This window comes from Prionailurus viverrinus, chromosome D3, assembly GCF_022837055.1.
Source record: "Prionailurus viverrinus isolate Anna chromosome D3, UM_Priviv_1.0, whole genome shotgun sequence".
NCBI classification, from domain to species: Eukaryota; Metazoa; Chordata; class Mammalia; order Carnivora; family Felidae; genus Prionailurus; species Prionailurus viverrinus.
Genome location: NC_062572.1, coordinates 75,696,063 through 75,718,878, shown reverse-complemented (window position 1 = coordinate 75,718,878; position 22,816 = coordinate 75,696,063). Strand labels below are relative to the sequence as shown.

General features: G+C 39.0%; 1 protein-coding gene across 18 annotated transcripts in view; it reads left to right on the top strand.

Moving 5' to 3' along the window:
• The window catches only part of TCF4 (transcription factor 4), a 351,095-nt gene that overhangs the window by 161,136 nt on the left and 167,143 nt on the right, over positions 1-22,816 (top strand). For 17 of the 18 annotated variants that reach the window (XR_007145686.1, XM_047826990.1, XM_047826977.1 and 14 more), the window contains one exon: positions 17,536-17,600. Coding sequence is in view for 15 of the 18 variants with exons in the window: in XM_047826990.1 (XP_047682946.1) it covers positions 17,536-17,600 (65 nt within the window). In the remaining 3 variants the exon portion in view is untranslated. Of the gene's footprint in view, positions 1-17,535; positions 17,601-19,374; positions 19,472-22,816 lie in introns of those variants that run through there. The other variant, XM_047826986.1, reaches the window with a different exon arrangement.

Below are 22,816 nucleotides of genomic sequence, written 5' to 3'. Positions count from 1 at the left end.
AAATGAGGAAGTGATGGCAGAAGTGAGGGAACAAGTGTCGATTAGCAGGTTAGTGGCTGAGAAGCAGATCATTGTAATTTTATAAGCTCAACATTCCACTGGCTTTGATGAATTCACTGTTACTTTTCTCCTCCCACCAAATTTGCAAATGTACACCAACTCACACCTTCTTAGGTAATGCCTAGCATGGTGTTAGCTACCAGAATCCTGAAATTTGGTTTTGTTTTCAGTGTGGCTAGCCTCTGGTGGCTTATGTGGCTGAGTAAACTGGAGAAATGGTTTGCAGTGATTTTGTTGACCTGTTACTGAAGAATTCCATTATTTCCCAAACCAGGTTTTAGGTATGTTTTCAAAGTAGAGTGTAAAAGGGAAAGGGAGTCTTGCAGACTGTTTTTACTCATAATAATTGTATTTATACTGTATTTACAAGTTGTTTTTGAATGCTACCCCCTCGTTTTTATTTCTAGAAATCCTTCGTTTGCATGAATTATTTCTTGAGTTATTTACATAGTAAAGATGGCTCTAGGGGCCTCTTCTCCTCCTGGCTTAGTCCCTTGGGAGAACATTTTTGAAAGTCCTCATCTTATAACCTGTTAAGATTTGAGACCCTGGTCGTGCTATTATTTGTTGCCCCTCCCTTTTTTTTTTTTTTCTGTTTCCTGTTTCACACATGTTAATTCCTGTGGGCATTTTCTTCTTAAAATGATGAGATTTTCACTGTCCAGCAGCAAGCCACATTTTCTGGAGTTATTGAACTCTGAAATAGGAAACCTGTGGGCGCTCCGTTTTACCCTCCCCAGAAGCTGTTGCTGCAGTCCAGGGGAATTACAGCCCCGTGACCGTGACCGAGAACGTTACAGTAGTTTCACTAAAGCATCCCAAGGTCTTGTTTCAGGTATTGCAACAAAATCAACATTTGTTTGTGGCCAGTGAATCCAGGGTTCCTGGCAGTGTTCTTACCCAGTTGTTTCTCATATTTCCCTTGTAAACTTTCCCATTGGTTGGGGTCTGTGGAGAGATTTCAGTGACTGGCTGGGGGAAATGTTTGGGAGAACATTTGCGTATCAAAGCAGCCTAAATATTTGCAAAAATGTTTGCTTGAGAAAAAGAGAATCCACTCAGGATTAGGAAGTAACTCACTAAAACATTTGAAAAGCGTTTGTCCTTTACCCAAGTATATTATTCACGAAGGAAGGCCTCGCCTGAATTTCAGGGGTCATACTAGAATCTGTATTTTTAAAGAGCAGATGAGATGATACATGTTTTTGCCATGATGAAGGTCTGTACCTATATGTGGCATAAAAGTGCAAAAAAAAAAAAAAGGAAAAGACACATGCATTTAAAAATCAATTGGTTTTTGTTTAGTGAACCAATAAAACAAAAATGCAGAGAAAGGCCTCATGAAATGATTAGGATTGAATACCTATTGAACAGCTAGCTCTAACCTCGTTTTTCCCCCATAAAACACAACTGTATTGCAATGATAGGGCGTTCGATTCCTTGGAGTTCCTAGGCTTTCTCTTAATTGTAATGATTTTGAATGGCAGATCTTTCTCCTTTTTTTTTCCTTGGTAAAGAGTTTCACGTGGGCATTTTTGTGCTCAAATTATTAAAGTTTTAACTGCATTTCACTTTTGGTTTGGAAACAGAACATATAAAACTCAATGCAGGCCAATTTTTCCAATTTGTTAACAATGTAGGAGTTGAGCGTTGACAATTACTGTACTTAAAAGCCCCTCAGATCAGGTGTTATTTTACCATCTGGACATTTTAATTAGTAATAAAAATGTGGATCTGGATACACAGAAATAGGATCTACGGTACACAATGGCCCAATGCACTCTTGGTGCCGACGTGTGCGTGGCTACATTTTACAAGTGTGTGTATGTGTGTGAGTGTGTTCATATGTAATTGTGTGTTGAGTATGTGTTCATTCCTCCTAGAAAACCCAGGCCTAGGATTTTGGAGCCTTTTTCAAACTGGGCATTATCGCAATACTGGAATATTTGGCTACTTTTCTTTAATATGAAGTAAAAATGTATGATATATACTTGCATTCCGAAGTAAGACTTGCTTAAATCTTTGTAGTGCTCCTACTTCCTCATGAAGTATGTATGTGGTATGGCATGACCATACAATGCTGACGTCAGAAGTGGGCTTGGGCAGATGTGGCTCCGTTTCGTAGCTGTGCGCTCTAAGGCCAATACATTAACCTCTCTGAATCTCCTTTTTCCTTACATATTGGATGAAGCTATTAATGCTCATAGTTAATGATACCTACCTAACAGGATTATGATGAAGCTTATAAGAACACGTGTGTGAAAGCTCCTGATAAAAACAAAGAGCTGTAACAATTGATTTTTAATGCAAATGACCAATTCTTAACCCACATACCATCTACATAATGCAATGAACTGTCTCAAATTCAAAGATAAGAGAGATGCAGATATATAAGATTATATTAGGTTATTAACAAATAGTAACTTTGGGACTGCCAGAAAATGTATTACTAATTATATACATCAAAAAAATTGACCCATTTTTATTAAGTGTCTGGATATGCTCTTTGAAATAATGTTATTCTTAATTAAGGCAGAAGCGGGTGCATTTGAGGGAAATAGTGACCCTCTGGAGAAATGGAGAGTGAAAATAGTTTAAGGAAATGAGTCTTCGTGTCTTCTCTTTCGGAAAGATGCATACACGTTTTTCTCAATCATCATGAATTTCGTGTTTGCAAGCCAGTGTGGCTGCTTGAACGATAGTCACTATTGTTTAGAAGAACCTACCCGTTACAATTTATATATGTGTATACCTACCTATGTATCAAATTATATGTAAATTTCCTCAAGCATGTGTCATCCCCAGGAATTGAGGGTGTTAAAATCACTGTTCGACACTGGACCAGATGCATTTGGACACTTGTGTAGAAAGCTTTTTCAGGTTTTAGCATGGGTCCAGTTCTCTTCCTGAGAGTTCTTCAGGAAAAAGAAGACTGTTTGTTTCCTTTATTTGAAAGCATGACATACTGAATGGTGGTACACCGTGGTATACTGACACCATTTTGGTCGTTTCTTGTTCCCTCCTTTAATGCAACACGTGCACACCTTGGTTGTAGTCCAGATACTATTTACCTGATGTTGTTTCTAACAACAAATATTTATTATCACGGACCACCTGGTTTTAATGAGTGTCTTAGAGAGCTTGTGAGACTTGTCTCTGGGACATGGGATTAGCGGCCGTATGCAGAGCTGCTTTCTGGGGGGCTGCTAGGAGGAGCTAAATTCACCTGACGTGGTCTTCAGAGAATTCATTAATTTGATAAATATTAAGTAGACCATTGAAAAAATAGGCACATGCCAATTATGACTGTACAGCTCGTAAGATTTTTTTGACTAAAAACGGGAACTGGTTTCATTGAATGTTCCATCAGTTTCACTCACATGTCCCAATCTGATGAACGATTTCATTTACATCTCCTAATCTGGGGAACAGATAGAGTCTTCACATTATTTGTCCTGAAATTTTTTAAACGAGGCTACAGGTCCTCCTCTTTGAAACTCCATTTGACAAAAATGGCCATGTGTACCTTAGCCTTTAGATTTCAGTAGCCACAGTCACGAAGTGAGAAAGAAATTGTGGGACTTCTTTAGAAATTGTCTCATAAAAGGGATTCAGTTAAAAATTGGGGGGGGGCAGCATTTAAAATTTAATAAAAAAAAAAGTAATTCAAAGTAAAGTCTGCAGCCAAACTCCTTAATTGTGATGCATTTGCCGAGTTCCCCTCTCCCATCGTCGGGCCTGCTCTCGTGCCATATGGCCTACCATGGAACATTTAACTTGTCAGATATAATGGATTGTCCTGGAAGCAGATTTTTGCTTTGAGCACTCGGCTCCTTTCTTGCATTTCACTCTCAGCTCCAGGCTGCAGGATGAAGGATTGTGGTGGAAAATGCAAAGGAGAGACACACAGTTGATTCCCCTTAAGAGAGTGACCTATATGCCACAGAATTTTACCCACGTAAAGAGGCATTATCCCCGTCACTGGCCTTAGCAGGCTGCATGTCAAAATCGTTTAAATTTGCCTGGACTTAACAGATTGTGCAAACATTTCAGAATTGAGTGCTTAGGAATAATAAAACATCGTCATTTTAACTTATGCAGAAATGGTGTAGCCACATCAGCCAAAGGATAAGTATTATTTATCGTGACCTACATGTAACCTAAGCCACCTGGTTTGCGGATGCTGTAAATTAAGTTCAACTCCCAATCTACTGAGAATGCTTAAGAAAAATAAAATCACCTTGTGGAGATGTTACATGGCTTCATTGTTTCTGTTTGGTGAGTAGATGTGAGGTTGAATTGATCCTTTAGGTGGATGGACAAGTGGCTGTTAATTATCTTACCAAGCAGGCTCTCCATCTTGAAACTTAAATGCACGCCTTCCGTTTATTCCAGCCTATTTGAAATTAGACATTGAACATCCTATGGATTATTTAATTTTTATGTGTAGACATAAAAACTGTAGTATTGGATGTCTATTTTAATTTGGTGCTTTCATGAGGTAATTCATTTTTTTTTTTTTCAAGTTGCGATACGGTTTCTGGAATCACAAGCTTAGAAAGCTCTAGGAGGAGCGTGTGACTTTTGCATTCATAGGAAAATTTCCTTAAAAGAATAAAGTGTCCCTTTCTATATGTACATGTACGTAGATGCCAGGTACTCTTCTAGTGTGACCTACTCTAGCCCCAAATATTATAACACAGAGACCCAAATACTCAATCAAGCACAAACAAGTAGAAAAATAAGTAACCCGTGTATCTAATTTAACCATACAAATGATACATATTTAATTGCTCTAGGGTTACAAAAATTCATTAGTAGATTTGTATCTAACACATGGAAATACACTAAAAGAGAGTCCATTTACAAAAGTTAATCTGACATACTCACCAGAACATGTGTGTTTATGTTAGAAATTTAATATTTAATTTACAAATTCACATATTACAGATAACTCTTAGCATAGGACTATAAAAACTATAGTGACCTTGAAAACTGATATAACCACACTTCCATACAAAGAAGAATTACATCTTTTTAATGGAAAGATGGAAAGTTTTCCATGAGGCAGCTAGGAAATCTCTGTTAAAGTCAGAGTTTAATAATAAGTGTACTTGTGTATATTTCTCACTGATCCTAAACTGAGCATGCTTGTTTTATTAATGCTACTGATAGGATGATTTTTCCCCCCTCCCTGTATTCAAATTTTGGTCAGGCTTAGTGAGTTTGGGTGGTGGCTGGCCAGAGCCAGCTCTTGTTGGGGCATGTGCGCCCTCTGCTGGCTGCTCAGATAGGAACCGCCTGGTCTGTGGGGCTCTTGTTTCACTTTTCAGGGTTGGGTTTTTTGGTATGTTTTGTTTTTGCGTTTTTATAAAAATAATCATATATTTGTAGTGATTATAAAGTTGTAGGCTAATACTGAGAGTGACAGCCAATTTGTTTCTGTTGGGAAATAAAGTTTTTTGCTTTTTTTTATCTGTTTGTTTGCTTTTGCAAAAAAGATTACTGATAGGTCAGATAACACATAAAGTGTATGCCAGTCTTGAACTTTTAAGTGGGTGATGTCATATTACATTGATTGCATTTTTGTTGCTTTCATAGTTCCTTTCTGGACTCGTTACACTTATGGAGAATGTTTGTTTGACTAAGTTGGGAATGGACTTAAGAAAGATAAATCACTGAAATTTTGTAGTATGACCCTTGTAGGTAATGGATGTGGTAGCTACTCCCTAGCAGAAAACTCCCTGATAGTGGCAATAGTTTTCACTTGCTTTGTGAAGAAAAATGGGCATATATTTACAATGCAATGTTTTATAAAGGCATTTTTGGTTTCCCTGCAGACCAAATCAAGCTATCCTCCCTGGCAGACTTTGAGAATGGTAGTTTGAGCAGAACCTCTTTTTGTTTTGTTTTTTTCTCTTTTGGTTGTTGTTTGTAGAGTGTGAGATGTTAAAGGAGCAGATTACTGGCCCGCCAGGTCACGGGGCCAACTTAACTTCCACAAGGGCAGTCACAGTGGCCACCGCTTGGATGGAGATGTGGTTCTGGTGGTGAAGACCAGGGCTCTGTGGAATGGATATGTCTTTAAAATAGCAAGGTTTTTTGACAAGGTTCTTTGTTGACAAGGTTTCACCAGTTTCTTTATAATAATTAATTATGTAAAAGTGATTTCCACATATTTCTTCAATTGAAAGGACTCGATTGAATCAATTTGGTAATTGTGTCACTGAAAGGACAGCTGAGATTTTTGCAGCTCTTTTGTCTTCTGTTGTAAACTTCTCTGATTTGTAAGCTGGTGCCTTCAAAATTCCCAGACCATCTCCCTTCAATATGGAACTATCAAAGAGTTTAGAGTTAAGGAAGGGGGGAAATGTTATTTAAGTTTTTTTCCAGTTTTCTGGCTTTCCAATTTTAGGTACCAGTTATCTTAAAGTTTGTTTCGAATAAAAATGATGTAAATGTCTCTCATTTGTTTAACATTGTCTGGTAACTGTGAACCATATTCTAACACATATCAACTTGCCACTAAGTCGGTTACAATAGCATCTTGCGTGGAAGCTCAGATACACAGCTCTCCTGTTGCCGCCTGTTACCACGATGAGGTTCTGTTAGGCATTCTCTTCCTCTGTGCTTTTCAGTACACCCATTACACTCCTTACCGATGTACATTGTTGGGTTTGCTCCCTAGCATTTCAACCAACTAAACCCTCCCTCTTGAGAATAATGTCCATCATTGATGTACCAGCAGCCAACACGTGGTACACAGAGGCATCAACAAATATTTATTTTCATATCTCATGGTTTTTTGACCTCTTTTACACTCATTCAGGTGATCATTTTTGCAAGTTTGAGAACTGAAAAGTGCTGTCTGTAAACATATCTTCCATGTCATGTATTTGATTTTCTTGCCTATTTTGGTAGTATGAGGTCGGTATTCTGACTACTCCCCTTGTCCTTCCTCCGTTCTTCTCCTTGACCATTTTTCCCACGGCCTCTCCTCTTCCTTCCTGTGCCCCCCGCCTTTCTCTCCTGATATAGTCATGCTCATGTATTCAGTAATTAGGAGGCTTTTCTTAAACATCATAGTGTGGGACTCAGTGGCTCGTGTAACTTTATCTTTGAATCATCATCTTCCTTTAAAAGTGACTAGTGTCACTGGGGAGTCAGACTCTGAGGAATCTGGTCCTGTGTACCTTCCACTTTGGTTGCTGTGGGCCCTGTCTCTTAAAGTTGATCTTGAAGAGCAGGTTCAAGAATTAGCAGTCTTCCTACTTTTTGGATGCTCTGAGATGTATTTTGAATTTTGGGCTATTACCCCCAGCTTCTCAGTGATGTATGTTTAGGAAACATAGACCTAGTGTAATTCAATGCTAAGGCCGGAGAAACGATCATCTAATATATTGGTTATCTAATATATGTTAATAAATGACATTTATATTATCTTCCACCTGGGATTCACAATGGAGGCACCTGGCTGGCTCCATCAGAAAAGCGTGCGACTCTTGATCTCGGGGTCATGAGTTTGAGTCCCATGTTGGGTGTAGCGATTACTTAAATAAATAAAACTTTAAAAAACGTTAAATGTTACTTATATACGTGTGTATATATTTAAGTACAATGCCTATATATATTATGCACATGTCTAAATGGTATTTAAAATCTTCATGAAATTCTCATCTGTCTTACTTTTGTACAGTCTTGGGTATCATATCAAATGTATGTGTGGTTTCCTTTAGAGTAATACTCATTACGTTCTTGTTAGTTGTAGGCTCAACTTGAAAACCGAGGCCATTGCTTATGTGCCATGGTGCTAAATCATGTAATTTTCCTTTGTAGACACTATAACAAACATAATACTAACAAACCTTTTCCTCTGTTTTCTGTTCCACTTACTCAGAGTTTGGTCAGTGTTAGTCTTTACACTTAAGATTAGTAAGACTCTATTAGAACATCGGCTTAATGGGCAGCAAATAGTTTATTGCTAAAAGCGATTTGCGTGGTAAAGCATAGCTCTAGATTTTCTTAAATTTTACTGATAAATTCCAAAAAATTTAGCCAGGCAACAGAATCTTTACTCATATGATGTTTCTATTGCGTCTGGCCAGAAATGTCACAGATCTCGCCCAGAGGGACCAAAGGGCCAGATTCTCTCCCTTTGTATGGACTTGAGATGCCTTCCGTAGAGCATGGAAAGGGTGGAGGGGCCCTTTTAACAAACTAGGTTCGCTAGAGGTTGGTCCTGAAGTGTAAAGGTGACTTTGGTCTTTGGGTAGAATGGGGGAAGGGGACACCTTCAGAGCAGTGGCCAGTGGGACTGAAAGAAGGGGAGGAGTCTTTCACCTCTCAGACTCTCAAGTCTTGACATTCCGTCATTTATTAGAATATATGTGGGAGTGTGAGACTAATTTCTGTAAGACAACCAGTCTTCATTAGTGGAGATGAACAAGTTTAAAGGCTAAGTATGCTGCCAGAAAAAGGTTTCTGAAACAGAACTGTCAGAAAGGACCCCAGAGATAAACAGTTGTTTGTTTTTTTAAAAAAAATTTTATGTTTATTTACTTTTGAGAAAGAGACAGAAGGAGAGAGAGAGAGAGAAAGCACAACAAGCTGGGGAGGGGCAGAGAGAGAGAGAGAGAGAGAGAGAGAGAGACAAGACAGACAGAATCTGAAGTAGACTCCAGGCCCTGAGCTGTCAGCACAGAGCCCAACACGAGGCTCAAACCTCATGAGCCGTGAGATCATGACCTGAGCCATGATGCTCAACCAACAGAGCCACGCAGGCGCCCCGACAGTTGCTTGTTTTTTTGTTTTTTTAAGCCCAGTTAAATAGGTTGGATCAGGTAGTAATCTTTTTTTTTTTTTTTTTTTTTTTTTTTTTGTTATTGTTGCTGTTCACCTGTTCACCAGGCTACCAGGTTTACTGGAGTTTCATCTAACCTTAGAGGCTATGCCTGTCACTTTAAATTGGTTACTGTTATCCCTGGCTTGTTAGACTAACCAGTGGAATTTTATTTAAAAAAAAAAAAATAGAATACCGGATTCTACTCTGTTGAATGCAGATACCCTGGGGTAGAGAAGCCAGGAATCTGTTTTTAAGAAACCTCTCACTAATGGTTCTCATGATCAGCCAAGTTTCTTAGCCCAGAATAGCCCATCCATCCTGTGTCCTCCTTTCCTCCTGTGAATCTAGCGGAAATATTTATTTCTGCTTGCTTTGATACCTGTAATATATATTGCAAGACTGACCTTTCCTCATTTTTATATAAAAACAATTATACTTCTTCGAATAAAAAAATAAGCTTTCAGGGGCGCCTGGGTGGCGCAGTCGGTTAAGCGTCCGACTTCAGCCAGGTCACGATCTCGCGGTCCGTGAGTTCGAGCCCCGCGTCAGGCTCTGGGCTGATAGCTCGGAGCCTGGAGCCTGTTTCCGATTCTGTGTCTCCCTCTCTCTCTGCCCCTCCCCCATTCATGCTCTGTCTCTCTCTGTCCCCAAAATAAATAAAAAACGTTGAAAAAAAAAATTTAAAAAAAAAATAAGCTTTCAAATGCATGTGTTGTTTCTTCAGAGGCCACACAAACCCTTAATTGCTGTGGTTGTGTTATAGCCAATCATCATGCACACAAACTGCGGTAACAATATAAAACAGGGGAGGCAGAACTATTAAGATCTTATTCACATAAAGCCAGTGGTAAGTTACTCATTAGAAGTAAGTTGAGTGATTTCAGGGTTGCCCTTAGTCCTTCAGGTCTCCAGGGGACCCTTGTACAAATTGCTGATTCAGAAAATCATTACTCTGGTGGCTGAAGTGGCACTTTAGTGGCCTTAAAGAGTTATTTGACACACCTCCCCAAACAGCTAAGTTATCCCCGTGATTATGTTGATTAATTGCACACTCTGTGGAATTAGCGTTATTTTCAGTGAAAGATTTTCCTGCATTTGGAAAATAAAGCATAAAACTCATGTGCTTTAATTTGATAATGTGTGCACTTCTCCGAAGCATGACACTGAGCGTGAGGGGATTATTTTGGCTGTTGTCTAGGGCACGTGAAATAATCCTAAAACAGTACTTTTCATCTTGCATCTAGAAGGTAATTTTTGGTGTACCAGAGGATGGTCATTCAAAATGACTGTCTGTTCCAACATTTTCATCCATCGAAGGACTTGAGGACTCCTTCTTGCCTTACAAATTGAGTTAAAATGATTTGAGGGGAGGGTTGTGGTACACATTGAGAAGAAGACAGGCGGAGTCATCTTTGTTAGCACGGCAGATACTGACATTATATTTAGAATACTCCAAAAAGAAGTGGAATATATCTAAAGGGGCTTTGATACTGGAATTGGAAGTTTGTGTTCTAGCTTTATCTCCTGATACCTGTATAATGTCTTCTACACGTCTAAGTTGGTTGCTCTTTCTTCATTTTAGTGACACAGCTATAAAACTCAAGAGGAAAATGCCCCTCTGAGAACTTCTGAGGGTGTATTGTCCTAAGTATGTAAGTTAAATTACTTTGCATACCATACAGTGCTTTACAAATGGGAGTGCTTTAAGGAGAATTGAATATAGATTCTGAACCATAGGCAGTCCCGCAAAAGGAAGAATTTTGGTGGTGTCTCAAGATAGTCGGCGTAGCTGGAATTTTAGTCCACCCACTGGTTTGAAGGCAGCACAGTGTCTAGACGAGATGAGGTGAATCAGTGACAAAATGCAGCCAAAACTCATAATTTTCCAGGATCAGAGCTATAGATCATTACTGAGTATTCTATGTTTATGACTACAGCACATCCCTGAAAGAGAGGACTGATGCTGGTCTTTTCTGGGGACATGGATAGCTCCCAACTTCCATCATCCCTCGCTACACGCCATGTGCACAGCCACATTTCCCCCCAGTTTTCTTTCTGGTCTCAATTCAGGAAGAAGGGGAGGAAGAGAATTTTCTAGGCTGTGGAATGACTAGTTTATCTGCTGAAATTGAGTTGTAATTCTTTTAGCATAAAATTTATTAAATTGGGATTTTTTAGTGCCTATAGATGAAGACAGAGTTGTCCTGGAACAGTGAGATTCTGTAGGAGAGAACCAGTGCTCTTTGAATTTGAGACATCAGAAGAATAATGTCAACTTCTTATTTCTTGCAAATGCAGGCTCGTACCACCAGTCAAAGACCAGGGGTAATTAAAGGTGACCAGCTAGTCAGAGCTGGTCATACACAAAGGTGTATCTGCATAGAAACATCACAAAAAATGAAAAATGTTTTTAGATCAATTTAATTAAAATCAAATCGATTTTTAGACATACTATTTATTTCATAAAACATTACAAACCTATATTAACCCAACACATTCTTAGTGTTATGTTTTTTTTTAAATAATAGTAGCTCCTGAAGTTCCTCATGACTTGCATTAAATGACAAAAAGATGGAGGCAGATCTGTGTTCAGATAAGTTTAGGATATATGGTATTAAGCTAAAATAAATGTCTGCACTGCAGGACTTCTCAGAGGCTTTAACATGCTAAGCTATAATGTAAATTTCTGGGGGATGGATATAAGTAGCTTGTAACATTTCCTAGACTCTTTAAATTAGCCTTCCTTTTGTTTTTTGGAGCCTGTTGTGGGGTTACTATTTCAGAGAAGACTCTCATAAGCGATGCTGTGTTGTCCTACATTATATTTTTTCTTACGCTCTTCTCTGTGCATGCATCTTAATACGAAGTCATATTCTTCACATAGGGAACGTGTACAGATGCAGTTTGCTGCCATGTTTTTGTTGATTAGTTGCTTCAAGTTAACATGGAGATGGTTGCAGTTTATTATATGATGTCACAGGTTCTGGTGTACGTCACTTGCACTGCTGTAAAGTACCAAGAGACCTTTTAGGGATAAAATACCATGTAAATGTAAATTATCACCACCTATAAGACACTTTCATTAATTTCATATCAAATTCATGAGTGTTTTGAGCTCTGGGATTTGAGTCTTCAGTATTGGGCTTCTCGCTTATTTATAGTTTTTGGGTTTTTTTTGTTTGTTTGTTTGTTTGTTTTTCTTCTCCCCTCCGGAGTTTTAAGTAGCAGCACAGAATAGTGCTAAGAGCACAGCCTTTGGAATCAAACTGCCAGGGTTTGAATCCTGGTTAGGTCACTCAACTGCCTGTGTAACTAACCTCAGTCAGTTTTCTGTGTCTCAGTTTCCTCATCTATAAAATGGTGTTTATATTACCTGCCTCCCAGGGTTGTTGTGCAGATTGAGTAAATCAGTCTGCATATGCCCTTTGTGTAGTGGGCAGTAATACATGGCAAGGACTCAGTTATTCTTATTTGGGTAAAGGAGGGAAAAGCGAGCATGGAAAAGATGAAAGGTCTGTAAATAATAACCTCACATATGCTTTCAGAGCCACCAAAAATTTCAGTCATTGTTTAGTGAAATAGTCTTTTCAATATGCAAAAAAAAAAAAAAAAATTAATAGGGTAACCAGGGATGATGGGTTGGGGTTGGGGACAGAGATTTATTCTGATCCGAACATGGTTATGATGAGTTCCCCAGTCTGATGCCAGGGAACAAAAGGCTCATTCTTCAGTTCCCAGAATGAGGATTAACAGCGAAACAGCCTTGCTTGGCTTGTCCTGAAGCATCAGATAATTTTTCATTAAGGCTTTTCATGGGATGATATGTTCCACTGGTATAGGTACATCTTTTTCAGTGGTGGATGAAATACCTACCATGTATATTTCATTTTTAAAGTGACCTTTTAAGAATGAAAGGCCAGAAAGCCAAACATGACCTTGTTATTACCCTACTGGTCAACCACAGCCTATCTTCAGAAATCATGTTATCAGTAAGTTGTTCTTGTCTGTTTCCATGTGGATTAGAATTGTTCAGGTGCAGTAATCTACCAAAGGTGATACTTCTTGGATGTATCCTTGTAAATAAATGGACTTATGAGATCATGTTTGCTTTAAGTGATGTTTTCATTCTCATCCGGTTTCCTTGGCATTCCCTTACAATAGGATACCATGGATATATTGAAAGAAAAAAAAAATAGAAGTCAAATGGAAAATGATATAAGAATATAAAAGTATTACATTTGGAATTTTATAGACATTTGTTAACAGTAATGCCCCTAAACAAAAACCATTTTTCCCCCTTATCTTCCCAGGGCAGCAAGATAAAGGCTTTATTGAATAGATCAACAAAAATATTGGCCTTTAAAAAAATTGGAAGCAGCTTATGTTTTCTGCTTAGGTTTGTGTTTCAAGGGCAACAGAAGAAGCAAGGGAATCCTTTATTGATTATCAATTGCTGCCATTTTTAATAGTCAAATTAAAATATAGGTTTTAGCAGCTGATGGGTTCAATTTGGTCAAAACACGTGTTGACTTTCTGGATTGTTTGCTCACTGTAGATGCCGACTTGTTCTGGAGAAGGGGCTGCGTGTTGATCTCCTTTGTCTCCAGAAGGATTGATTGACGGATGTTGTGTCTGCTCATTTACAGCATTTTTCTTGCTTAATTTAAAAAATTGTGACATAGTATTACATGTTCCTTGTATACATCATTTTTGCAGAAGAAAGTTGTTTAGCCAATATGTCGACTTAGTTTATGAAATCCTCTCTATAGCTTTCATTCAGCCTTCAGTGTACTCCATTAGGTCATATCATTCGTTTCGTGCAAGGCAAATCATCACCAGCAGCAAAGTTTAACATTTGGTCCTTTTAGGTATAAAAATGAATCAAATGCCTGACAAGATTGGTTTCTGGTATATATTTCAGAATCTCCCCCCCACCCCCCACCCCTTTACGGGCATACAACAAATGTTACTAACGGGTACTTTTAGTTTCTAAAATATGGACAGCAGTAGTCCATGCAGTAAAAGACTTGAGCGATTAATGCCACCCTTATGCCTCTTCTGAGTAGTTTTCGCCATGGGGCTTGGCACTGCCACCATTGTCTTTGTGCCAAAAAATATCCGCAGCGGCTGTCGCATCGTTGTACTAGAGGGTTGTCTCGAAAATTCCGCAGTGAACGCGCCGGGTTTGTTCATCGCTGCTATCTCTTTTAAATATTGGGAAAATAGAACCTTCAGCTCTTTCAGGGCTTCATTGTGGTTGTGGGGATGGGGGGGGGAGGTGGGTGTCGAAGAATGGAGAAAGGAGGAAAGAAGCTGTCCGCGCCAGCCAGTAGGTATAAGTGACAAAAACCCATGCCTGACATAGAGGAAACGCAGATAGTTAGGGGCTTTTGTGTTCATGAGCACAGATAGTCACTTAAGAATCCTACTCAGACATGCTATCAGTGCTCTTGAAAATTTTATTATCTGAAACAAATGTTCCAGCGAATTTTAAGCAGAAAATCAACATCAAAACCATAGCTAATTTTTAATGGACAGTTTACACAAAAGATATGTATATGTACATATATATATTCTTTAGAAACTGAGATGTCATTGTAAAATGGCTGCTGTTTGTCATTAGAAAATGATAGGAATAGATATAATATGTTTGAGAAGGTGCTCGGGTTGCCCACAGTCCCTGATTATTTTGCTCCCAAACAGGGGTTTGGGCTGTGAGGGCAGATTTATAGTTGAATTTGGGAACAAAAAGATGTAATAAAGTTAAAGGCTTACACTATCAGAATGAAATGTGTTCTCTCATGATCTCTGGAGCGATCTATTTGATGGTAAAAGTGGATGCTACAGATGAAATCTTTACAAGGAGCATAATCCTAAAAAAAAAAAAAATTAAAAAAAAAAGTGCACCTCCCAGCCTCCTGCTGGCTGCGCTGCCTCTTTGGTACCTCGCAGACTTCGACAGAGTCCTGGACGGGTGCCCATTGATGTCATGGAAACACTCAAATTACTGAGAATGATTCATGTCTATGCTGGTCTCTTATCCTCCCCCACACAAACAGGAGTAGATTTTTAACCCTGACAACTTGTAATTTGCAGTGGGTTTATTTTTGTATCTGGATAAATATTTTTTAACAAGCAAAATTAAGATTAAGCAGTCTGTATCTGATATGATAGTAAAGAATGCTGGGTCTATGTAGCCAAGAGTACTTTGGGGACTCTGTGCAGCGTGAATTCATATTCTTCTCGTCTCTCCCTCCTCCTTCTCTCCCTTCCTTCCTACCCCCTTGCTCTTTTCATTTCATTCTCCCTCTCTTTATTTCTCTCCTTTCTCTTCCGTTTATTTTCATTCATATTCTCTTTCCCTCCCTCCCTCCCTCCCTCTCCTCTTCTTCTTCTTCTTCTTCTTCTTCTTCTTCTTCTTCTTCTCTCCCTCTCCCTCTCCCTCTCCCTCTCCCTCTCTCTCCCCCCTCCCGTCTCTCTCCCCCTTACTATTTGCACTGATCTTCTACCTTTAAAATGATGGAAGGAATAGCCCCAGCTTATATATATGAATTGAGACAAATCCTGGTAGGAACCAGGTCTCTGTGCTGGAGTCAGGGGTGGGAAATAATACCAGGTGGTGAAATTCTATAGGGGATAGCTTCAGTAATTCCTTCTAGAGAAAAATTAGATAGCCCTTCTTCCTTCCTACTGTATTTTGCAATCTGATTTTTAGAAATTACCCAAACAGGACACTAGATGTTTGTTCACTTAACAGGGAAGTCAGAGTAAATTCTCCTTTATCCATCTATCTTTCTATCTGTCTGTCTGCCTACCTCCCTACTCCACCTGCTTTTCTGATTGTTAAACAAGTGGATATTACATCAAAGTGAACTATGTGGTGGCTATATTGAAGCTTTTTAGACATAAGAGCATAAGGAAGGACATATGTCATTTGGTAGCTCATAAAGGTCGAGCTTTTTCTGTTAGTAATATTTACAAAGAGAAATTAAAGAGTATAAGTTTACACTTGGTTTACACAGAAGAGTACGTATGTCTGTATGACCACTTATGCTTCTGAAATGGGTAAACGTGTCTTTTCTTTAATGTAAAATCCTCATACAATGAAAGTTATTCTCTTAGATCTTTCTTGATAGACAGTCTATGAGATGGTATCCTGTTCCATTGGAATTGAAACTGATATGGACATTGATTTTCTACTTTGCCCTCAACACAATACCAGAAATGGGGTAGGGGGGAAGTGTTTTCCTAAGCCTGAGATTCATTGAAGCTAGTAGAAGAGTTAATACCGAGAGAGAAATTTTAAAACTCAGGTTTGGCTTTTTTTTTGAAAATCATCTTCCGTTTTATGTATATAGTGACTTAGCTACAAGGTGCACTTTTGACAAGATAGAAGATTTATTAAAGATAGGTTCTTTGTGTGGTGTCAGGAAGGTAGACTCTAATAGCATTGTCATTGAACCAAAAGATAAAAAATGACTACTGTTACTTTTAACATTTATTTTAACTGGACTTGAGGGAGGAAAACTTGGGGGTTGTAAACTTTAGAAGGATTTCAATTCAGTGTCTCAGAATACCACTGTTGAGTCTTCCCATTGGAAAAAAGAACAGTAGAGTCCTGGGTGTAAAGGACTATGTACCCTTAAGCTCTACTCTTGAAGAAAGAAGTAACCCTCCCTCTTGGGGTGGGGCTTATGTTCTGGGCACCTAGTCATGTCACTAGTCCTTTTTAATGTCCTAATACGGATCAATTTTCTATGACAACTCTTCATACGTCACTAAATTCTACTGCTTAGATCTCTTGAAATGTGGTTTCATTGTCTCCCTTGCAGATTATTAAGGCTAAAGATACTTCTAAAATAAACAAATGAGCAGCCTTGATGTTATCCTTAGATGTGGCCAGATAGCATCTGAGGCTCTATATATCTCTGTAGAGCCGTCTACGGATAAAAACTGAGTTGTTAGAATTGGAACCAGACACTGACGTTGCCTTATTCCTTGTTCCACTGGGTCAGTTGGTAGAATCTGAATTTGGGTTCAGAGGGGGCAATTTTTCAACAGCCCCCTTTCCCAAATGTAAATTCCATCATCATTTCGATCATTATAGGGTGTACCCCTGGGAACGGGAGCTTAAAAAAAGAGAGAGAGAGAGAGTCAGAATTTTGAGTAGTTTCTTTGCTATATTCACCATCTGGAGAGCCTTGATTGATTAGCTTTGGCCTCACCATTAAGTGTCAATATAATCAATGGGAATTACTAGACTAGGGTCATTACATAGATAATTTGCCTGCTGTGTAAATAAAAATGAAATTGTTTAAATTTTGTGAGAGAAAGAAAGTGAAAATAAGGGCTGACAATTTGTTTGTTAGAGAAAGTGGAGGCCATTGGAATGACAGTTTTTGGAAGTGTGGAGCAGTTTGGCTAAGAATAGGAATGAAGGATATTTTTTTTCCAGTTTATCATAGCCAGAGTGAGGAAGTGCTGTTCCCTCTCTTGCTTGCATACATTTGCCCGTAGTGCCTACTTTACGTATGTAAACATCGGGGAAGAGAAGTGGATGTCTGTTACCTGGAGATTTTTTTTTTTTTTAAGGAAAAACGTAATTTACACTTTTTTGTTGTTTCTCTTGGCAGGTAAAACAGAAAGGGGCTCCTACTCATCTTATGGGAGAGAATCAAACTTACAGGGTTGCCACCAGGTAAGTGAGACTCTTGCTTGGGGAAGGGTTGAGAGAATTAACCTGGTAAATGACGGTTTGTTTTGTAAATTAGGTGATGCATCTTAGACTGTGACACTAAGATGCACCGAAAGTCTGCCGATGCCTCCCTCTTCTAAAAAGTAACGAAATAACACAGACCTTGGAAGTAATAAACACCTCGTCTCTAGATCCCTGCTGTATCAGAACTACATTCACTGGCTTGTTTTTATTTTTTAATCCATCAGCCGGTACCAGTGGCACTGTTTGCAAACCAGCAACGCCGGTTAAAGTGGTTCTATCAAAAGAGTTTATTTGCAATTAAGAACTTGAGAATTTCTCACACTAGAAATACTTCATGCAGCCATGTGTCAGACCCTGGGTTCGGGTGGTTATTGCCCTAAATTATAGTTTTCATAGGGGCTGTATGATGTTGTGTGAAAACAGGGTTGTATTGAGGGATAAAAATGTCTGTGAAAATATGATTTGTTGTCCCTTTTTGTTTCTGAATTGTTTTTGGCTGGAAGTCAAGGCCAGCAGGCTAACAGCAAAGCCGTCTCAAGGGAAGCATGCGTGAGCTAGAAAAATAAGAATACTTTAATTAAATAATAAAATGCCAGTGTAATACAAAGGTATAGCATGTGTGTGTTTGCGTCTGTGTGCACTCTGCATTTGCATACTTTTCACTGCCCAGAGAAAGCCCAGTTCTGAAAATAATATCCAGAGCCCAAAGTATAAGCTTTAAGACAGTTGAGTTTTTATAGATGTGTTCTTTTTCATTTCAATATTGGAATTAATCGCATCTTTAAAATCTTTTGTTTGGGATTTCTTTTTCTTTTTTGCATTGGTTTCTTACTTTGGAAAACTCTTGATAAAATTGAATAATCCTATCAAATATTCAAAGCTTTCTACTGTTTTATTCCTCATTTAAGCAGAATGTACCTTCTTGTGCTAGAAAGGGAATGCTTGCTCTCTGGAACCCTCTCACCCTCCCATTTTCTTTAGTGAAATGGGTAAAAAAAAGTCAATTTTGAATTTTTGAAACAACCTGTTTAATATATCCTGGAAAACGTAAGCAAATAGTTTTAGCAATGAAATAGAGCCCGTGAAGGATTTACCTTTATGGATCAGTCATATGTCACTAAAGGTGGAATTCTGGTGGAGGTTTACTCCCGCCCCCCCCCCCCCCCCGATATATTTGCATTTTTAAAGTTGCCTCCTCTGGCCCAGCTACCAATTCAATCCTATTCGGCATCTAAAAGATTGGTTGCGATGAGGGGAACCGTGCTTGGTTAAGAAGTCCTGCTGCACAAGCTGCAGAGTACAGTTCATGGCAGTTTGTTTGGAAAGAATTCTGCAGGAAAGAAATTTACAGCCATTCCAGCGCAACGGAAACATCTTTGGAATGTGAGTGCAAATGTTCGGGGCAGATAGCTCGGGCGACAAGCCTCTTAGTGCCGAGTCTCTAGTGTAAAGCTCCCAATTCCTGCAGAAGAGCCGGTTCCTGTGTATCTGGTTTCTGAGGGTCAAGGCAGAGGTCATTAGAGTTTTGGGGAGAAGAAAGTTGACAACATCCTTCCTTTTTGCAGATGGTCATGGCAGAGGTCTCTGTTTTCGCTGGGCCTCTTTTTCTGGTCAATGAGAGAATAGGCTTCCTCGCCCCTGTATCCTTTCTTACTAATAGGAATTGGCGTGATTCCTCACAGACACAAAGATTTCCTCTGCTGAGTAAGCGCGAGGCCCCTTAACTTGTTAAAGCATCATCCAGACCGCGTGAGTCTGTCTGTGTATGTGCAGGGACACAGACCCTCCCTCGGTTTGTGGGAAATACTTCCCTCGGGTGAAACTGAAGTGATTTTTTTGGCAGACACAAGGTGAGGAGTGGAAGGGGGCAGAGGGTGGAGTAGAGGTGGACGGACTGGTGTGTGATGGCTGAATTTCCGGGCCTTGGGAGGCTCATTTTGAGACATTCATGTCCAGGAAAATTCTGTTGTATATAGGAGTATGAGTGCATATGCTTTTCTTAAAAAGTCTTCATAATGTAGCTGTGGAGTGTGGCGATTCTGTCATTCTTATTTCTGCTTCGTGGTCGTGAGTCTTGCAAAAACCGACTATCTCTGTGCTTAGCATGGTCTCAGCAGTATCCATAAACAGTGTGATCACTTAAGGATAAATAAAAGAGCAAAATTTTGGAAATTCCCTGATTGAGAAAATTGAGGCTGGAGAGGAAAAGTGCACATACTATGAATTTCTTCTGCTTTCCGTGAAATTTGAGAATAGAGCAGACCATAGTGTGTCTCTTCCAGTGAATGTTTCTCTTATGCCGAATTGCTTTTTGAATCCCCGTCTCCAACACCAGCTATGCAAACCAAAAAGAAAGGCAAAGTCTCGGGTACTTGGGCTTCAAGTCTAAGTAGCAGATCACAGCTGAAATGATTCCCCACTGTGTGGTAAGGTGAGTGGCTTCCTGGAGAGAAAGCTTTTGTTTTCTCCTGTTTACTACATTATAGAGATGCTGGGTGGAAATCCTATACATGGTATGCCCTGAGGAGCTCCAAAAGCAGCTTTATCATATTATAACAATGTATCCTGTGGACTTAGAGGATTGAGCACTGTTACATGGGAACATGCTTATTCCAGTCCCAAATAGCCTTTTGTCTGGTGTAGAGAAATAGCGGTGGTAAGCAACAGGTAGCAAAATGCTGTCCTGGAGAAATAAATTATTATTTTGAAGTGTATGGTATTTCGAAAATGCATCAGGTTAAAAAAATATTACACGTATCTGTGATGTCCCTCTTGAGGATTTAACATGAATAGTGAAAAACATGTGGCTTTTTGAAAAGTAGATATTTTAGCCAAAAAAACAAAAGCTGGCAGGTTCTTTTTAAGTTGTTTTCATTAAAAATAGTAATATGAATTCATTAATGCATTTCCACGTAAAATTATCAGAAATAAACATGGTAACTTTTTCAGACTTTTGAAACTGTGTAGATAATGAACCAATAGGCAAAAGCAAAGCGGCCAAATGGACTTTTTTTTAGTCCTCACTAAATATGGCAAAACTAATTTAAATCAAATTGGGGTACGGAAATCACACCCAGGCTTAAAATGTTCTTGCCAAATTGCAACCTCATACTACTTTTACTGAGAGAAAATAAAATTTATAATGGAAAGTCTGACAGAAATGAAAATGAGCGGAAATGAAGTTTTTCGCAAGATAGTCCAACCTCTATCCGGTAACCAATAACTAATACCTAATGGGCATCATTGAAGATCACAAAAGGAAAAAAAAAAAAAAACAATGTCATTTGCTTTTGGCCTCTTTTGCTGCTTTGAATAGGATGTTTGGTGAATGCAAACTTTTTAATCTTGCCGAGATCTTCTGTTTTTGAATGGAATGATGATGTCAACACAAGTGATTGTTATTAAGGCAGAAGTTTTCTCCTTAAATGAAAGTTCAGGATGGATTATCAGGAATTGTTTGTCTTTTCTTTTTTGGGATATAGACCAGGTCTACGGCAATCTCTTCATTATTAGTATCTCCTGGGCAAGTTTTGTGTGTGTGTGTGTGTGTGTGTGTGTGTGTGTGTGTGTACGTGTGTGTACTATATGGAAAGCTGGGCCCTATCTGAGACCAATTAAATTAGAATCTTATGAGTTGGGCCTTTGCTTTTCTGACAGTTCCCAGGTGATGTACTGTGTAGCTAGGTTTGATGATTTCCTAGAATGTTCTATAGGAATGTACTGTATTTTAAAGATGTGTTCAAAAACTGGTATTGCCAGTGACCTTGAAAGAGCTTTTAGACTTTTTGCCTTAATTTGATTATTCAAGACATGGATGTATACTGCATAAAAACTTCATTTAAAAGGCAGTGAGAATTAGTGATTTACTGAAAATCAGGAGGACGCCTTGATGTCTTTATACAAAATTCTGCAACTGTGAATGTCCCAGCCCATATCTTGTTTTCTCTAGTGAAGTCCAAGGCTCTAACCTCAACTGCATTCTTTGTCTTTCTCAGCAAGTAATCAAATAGGACTATGCTGATAAAGTTATTTGATGTTAAGATCTTAAAACCAACGGGATTTAAGAATTAGGCATAATCTCAGATACTTTTGTTAAATTCCAGAAACTTTGAAACTATAGAAAATGGATCTTCTCTATATGAAATTTGACTTGCTCATAAACTTCGTTTTTGATTCATTGAAATTAAACATTATAGTTGGTTCTGAAACGAATTACACATTTATGAACTGATTGTTTTTCTTTTGATTATTTTTATTTTTGATACAGACAGAATTACAAGTGACTTAATTCGAAAACTTTTGGCCCCTTTAAGTTTTCCTTATCTAAAGTCAAAATAGGAAGCATGGAAGCAAAAAAGGCATGAAATCCTTTGTTCTTAAAAAAAATGGCTACTCGGATCTTGTGGAAGCAGAAATGCATCTTGTTTTTTACTTTGACATTACACTTAAATGTTTGTTCATAGCGGACAGTAAATCAGTCTGGGTCCAATGCATTCTTCCGAGGACCCTCTACCGCCCACGTACTGTGCCTGTGTATTGCCTTATGCTTCCCTTCCATAGCGCCTCTTGGATTGTTGAATGCTGATTTCCGGCAAGATTCTGTAAACTCCTACAAGGCAAGGGGCCACGTTGGCTTTATCTTGCACTATGTGTACTCTGTGCCTAGCAGGGTGAGAATTGTGATAACCTAAGGTTTATGGCCCCAGCATCACATTTTGAGACCGGGAAGTCGGAATAGCAATGTATGGGAACCATTAGTTAGCATTGTTTTCATGCCTACAAAAATGAGAAAATCCATACTGTCTCAAAGAAAGTCCTTTGGAAGTCTGCCCTTCTAATGTGCTGTGCAGACCCCGGAATGACACTCGTCACTTACAGGGCGCTGGGTACTGGCCCCGTGCTGGTCTCACTGTTCCAGGCTGACCGTTCTCAAAGGAGATGATGAGAGAATTCTATGTTCTGGGTTTCCGGTGGGCATGTTATTGGAACCAAAGGTGAGAATCCAGTCCCATCCTTTTGGAGTATGCCAGTGAGGACAGTGGGGCAGAGTATTTATAATTATTATGACTTCGGACATCACAGGGCCCGAGTTTACCGCGTGTGTGCCATCGCGACTGTGCCCCAGGCAGCTGTTCACACAGCAGCTTGTTTGTTTTGGGGGCATTGTTAATGGGTGGACCTCTCACCCAACACCA